Source organism: Protopterus annectens, chromosome 1.part0, assembly GCF_019279795.1.
Source record: "Protopterus annectens isolate FY-2018-M chromosome 1.part0, PAN1.0, whole genome shotgun sequence".
NCBI lineage: Eukaryota > Metazoa > Chordata > Ceratodontiformes > Protopteridae > Protopterus > Protopterus annectens.
Genome location: NC_056725.1, coordinates 1485498416 through 1485503415, shown reverse-complemented (window position 1 = coordinate 1485503415; position 5000 = coordinate 1485498416). Strand labels below are relative to the sequence as shown.

Below are 5000 nucleotides of genomic sequence, written 5' to 3'. Positions count from 1 at the left end.
GCAGTCATTGTCGGCGAAGGTTTCTCCCCAAGTGATCACTATGTCCTCCATCGCTAATTCCTCTATGAGGTTTATTTCCCATGCTGCAAAGTAACCTCTCAAGCAGCTGGTTCAGGCATAGCCCTCAAGAGACATGCCTGGAGGAGGCTGTGTGGGTTTGTGAACCCCTTTAAGACATCATTCATTAATGCCCCCTTTGTCAGGTCCTCCTTGTTTGGGCCATCAGTAAAAGAGACTCTTTACCACAGCGAGCAAGAAAAGAAGACACTATCTGCCATAGGGATCATGTTTTCTTCCCTCCAACAGACCGAGTGGGGAGAAGATGTGGTTCCATAAGTCTCGAGGGCCTTTTCCTGATTCACAAGATGAATCCTCTTCTAGAGAGAGAGGGAGATGACTTAATGGTCAGAGTCACCCCAGAGGAAGAGGGGGCCCATAAAATAAGGGCTTCAGAGAATCCTTCTCCAACAGGCCCTTTCAGCACTCCTGAGGTGCTGCCTGGCTGCCCTACTCTGGTGGGAGTCAGGGGCAGATTTTCATTATACCCAGAAGCCTGGACAAACATAACAAGCGACACCTGGGTGTTGAATATAATTTCCACAGGTTACTATATTCCTTTTTCACTTCCTCCTCCCAGTTCCAGGACATATCTCTCGATGCACCACCCAGTCAGAGGAATAGTGCTCTTCTAGAGGTTCAAAAACTTCTAGAAAGAATCATCCAGCAGGTCTCAACTGAACAACTAGGATGCAGAACTTACTCGTGCTTATTTTTGGTGCCAAAGAAAACAGGGGACCTTCTGTCGATCTTGGATTTGAGATGTTTGAATTTGCTAATAAAGAAGTCGAAGTTCCGCATGGTTACGGTACAGTCCATTCAGCTGCTTTTGTGCAAGGATAATTGTATGTGCTCTGTAGATCTTCAGGACGTGCACGATCATATCAAAATAGATGGGCGCTCCATGAGATATCTGCGTTTCAGGGTGGGGATCAGTCATTACCAGTTCAGAGCACTGCCCTTTGGTCTCACCGCTGCACCCCCCCCCTGGGTGTTCACCAAATGCATGGCAGTGGTTGCAGCTCACCTCCATCTGCAAGGATTCTATACCTGGACAATTGGCTCATAATGGCACCTATAAGACATCAACTACTTCAGGCTATGTTGCAACTGTTAAGTTGCCTGGGAATTACAGTGAACATGGCAAAATCCAAGATGACTCCTGTACAGGATATTGAATTCATAGGAATGCAGTTGAACACAACCAGACAGTTAGCAGCCCTACCTCCCCTGAGAATAAAGTCCTTGAAGACAGCAGGTTCAACTCTTAGTAGATATCCTGACACTGCCAGCTCTGCTGATCCTAATGGTTGTAGGGTCCATGTCAGCTGCCATTCTTCTGGTCCCTCTAGCCAGGTTCTTCATGCAAGTTCTCCAATGTACCCTAGCAGTCCAGTGGTCTATTTGTCTCCATCTGCTGTCAACTACAGTTAGGCTAACTCTGATTTGCAGGCGCCAAATGCAGTGGTGGATCCTTACAGACTACCTCCATCTTGGCAGACCATTCTTCCCCCACCTGTAGCCACAATGACCACAGGCACCTTCCTGTTGGGGTGGGGGTATTTCCATGGAAAGATGGTCCAAGGCATGTCGTCCACAGTAGAGAATAAATTGCACATAAATGTACTGGAGATGAGGGCGGTCCCCTCACGTTGCAAATCTTTCAGGACTGCGTTCCTTTGGGGACAATTGCAATTCTTACAATGTGTCAGTGGTTTGGTACATCAACAAGCAGGGTGGAACACGTTCATACCCACTGTGCAGGGAGGCCATGAGGATTGTGGAATGGGTGATTTCTTCAAACTGCTTTCTCATTGCAGCACACATCCCAGGGGAGTCCTGTGTTCTAAAGGACAGACTGAGCAGATTAATCTGAACTCCACACAAGTAGTCCCTGAACCAATCAGTAGCGAATCAAATATTCAGCCATTGGGGCCAGCCTTGTTGCGACCTTTTTGCCTTTCTCCTAAGTGCAGCAAGTATTTTGTTCTGATCCCCCCGTTGGGAGAGTCACCCAGGGATGCTCTAATCCACAGTTGGTCCCCAGGTCTCCTGTAGATTTATCCTCTGATTCCACTGATACCTAAAGTTCTACAGAAAGCCAACAGGTTGAAAACCAATATATCCTCATTGCCCCTTACTGGCCTCATCAGGCATGGTTCCCCTTCCTGTGGTCTCGCATCACATCAAATATCCTCTATGGATACTGGATCCCAGGCAGGATCTGATTTCCCATCCATTGGAATGCCAGATTCCCAGTCTTTGATCCCTCAAACTAACCACTTGGTTTCTCCACTTCCAGAAATTCTACAAAAATCCAGGCTACCTTCCCAGGTTCAGGAAATTATTCTTGCCTCTTAGAAGTCCTCTGCCAAGAAAGTATATCATAGTAAATGGAAGAGATTTTCCATTTTTGCTTCACAAAGGAATATTGACCACTTTTCTGCTTCAGTCCGGACATCCTTATGTTTTTCAGCTTGCTTTTCCAGCATGGAGTTAGTTTTTCCACTATAATGTTGCAACTTGCACCTATCATGAATTTCCATGTAGGGAAGGGTAGTAGTTTTCCTTCTCCTGTCTCCACTCCTAAACTATGTAGGGCTTTTATGAAGTTTTTTTTTTTCATCTCAGGCCTCCGATAATGGGTATTTCACTTTGGTACTTAAGGTACTCACTGAATCCATTTGAACCTGCTAGCTCATGTGATTTAAAATTTTTATTTTGGAAGACTGCCTTTCTAGTGACCTTTAGTTCAGCTAGAAGAGTGTTGGAATTGTAAGCTCTGTCTTCCCAACCACCATATATAATCTTTTTTTTAAAGATAGTCTCACACAGAACAAATCCCTCCTTCTTACCAAAGGTCGCCTCAGAGGCAAATATTAATCAGACCATTCACTTGCCTGTATTCTTCCCTATTTACTCAAGTATAGGTGAATACATGCTACATTCATTGGATGTACACGGGCAGTTGCATTTGTGTTTACATAGAAGTAAATCACACAGGAAATCTAAACAGTTGTCCATTGCCTTCTCATCAAATGGGTTAGGTCAGGCTGTGTCCAAGATCACTTTAGCCAAGTGGATTACAGATTGTAGTTCTACACTTCACTCCCAACAAGGCAGGCAACTTCCCTGTCCAGTTAGAGCTCACTCTGCCAGGTCTATGTCTGCTTCGTATGCCTTCTCCACAAGGACTCCTATTGATGAAATTTGTGCCACAGCTACTTGGTCCACATCTCATACCTTTTGTATTTCACTACAAGTTGGGCATTATTTCCAGAAATAGAGTATCCTTTGGCTCTGCGGTGCTCAGACATATATCCTTCCTTGAGGTCCTCCCAGGATTTGTGTATCTGGGGACCCATTCATGATGCAAATTGAAATGGACAACATCAGATTAGAAGTTATGCACTTACCATAACTTGCCATCTGTGCTGTCCAATTTCATTATGCATCACATCCCACCCTCCTTCCCCCATCCTTTTGCAGCTGAGAGCGATATAGAGGATAAGAGAACCAACGTGTTCCTAGTTTGGGCTCCAGTTGGTCACTTTCTTTGTCTGTCCAGTATAATAGATCTAACTTGTCTTAAGGGGCTGCAAACTTGATCTGAGGAGTTGAAGAGGAGTGATGCATTATGGGAGAGGGAGAAGTTTGAGGCTCTGATCATATGTCTGGAAGAAATGGCTGAGTCACAACTGAGTACTGATCTGAAGACCCATTTGTGATGCATAATGAAATTGTAAAACATAGATGCCAAGTTATGGTAAGTGCGTAACTTCTACTGTATGTTCTCAATCACAGCTGTAGCACACCACCTGCATTTACTTTTCCAAACAAAACTAACATAACACTCTGAATGTTTCTTTCTAGTTCTGGCAGTTTTACAATGCAGTCACACTCTTCCAAATGACCAGATATCCAGCATGCAAAGAATGGCAGGTAAGTAGAAAGCTGTATAGCAAAGTAGCCTTTTGTCTATTCCTTTAGTTTCAGATAATGCCATGTAAGGAACTGGGATTATAAACGGTTTATTATGTAGAAATTAATTTGGATTAAATGTGAAGTGCAAGAAGAATGTCCTTCCTTATCACTGTTGCAGTATTTTTACAGATGGGATATCCTGCTGAGCATAGCCAAACATCTGGCCAGTCAGTATACCAAAACCTTATCTCCTTCCAGATGCCTTACATCAGATGTATGCCCTACTTCCAAGGTGTAAGGTACAGAAGTGATATACGAGCGCCTAACCCGTAGAAATTGTTTGCAGTCAGTCCAAACTCTTTTTTTTTTATAAATTTGGTCTGTGGGCCATTTGCCAAGTTGTTTCAGCTGCAGAGCCTTGACAAGGTAAGTCCCTTGCCTGGGGTCTTTTCCTTCCTTTTTTATTTCCTTTCTTGGTTTTATCTTTTTACATGTCACCCAAAAAGGGAAATAGTGAATGTTGGGAGGCAGATTCCCCAAAAACATAAATATGACAAGTGCCTTTTTTGTTTGGATGCTTCTTATGATCATACCCAATGCAAGATGTGTCAGGTGTTTGTTCCAGTCTCTTTGCAGACATCTGCCATCCCTTTTGGTTTATTTGGAGAATTAGAATTTGAAACTTTTGGCCCCGGGTACTGTGGCTTCTGAGTCTGCCCACCCCAACATTCAGCTGTCTTTTCAAAAGAAGTCTATGGCGTGCATTGAGTCTGCTGCTGTACAGCCTGCTCCAGACCTCTGTCAGGTTGGATAAAGAACCCAAGGACTGTACAGTACTGGCATCAACTCAGTCTTCCACGACCCATTTAGAAGCTGACCTGGGGCTGCTTACTCGTTTGTCCGCTGAGGCTGTACGAACATCTTATGCAGTTGTGAAGCAGAAACCATGGTTGATTATATTGGAGGGGTCCAAAGAGATTCTAGTTAGGAACTCTCCCTGATACTCTTACTGAAAATTT

General features: G+C 44.1%; 1 protein-coding gene across 2 annotated transcripts in view; it reads left to right on the top strand.

The window, feature by feature from the left end:
* Window positions 1–5000, top strand: part of TMEM120A (transmembrane protein 120A) — a 499311-nt gene that overhangs the window by 378375 nt on the left and 115936 nt on the right. For both annotated transcript variants that reach the window (XM_044067697.1, XM_044067688.1), the window contains exon 11: window positions 3931–3999. In XM_044067697.1, the coding sequence (XP_043923632.1) occupies window positions 3931–3999 (69 nt within the window). The remainder of the gene's footprint in view (window positions 1–3930; window positions 4000–5000) is intronic.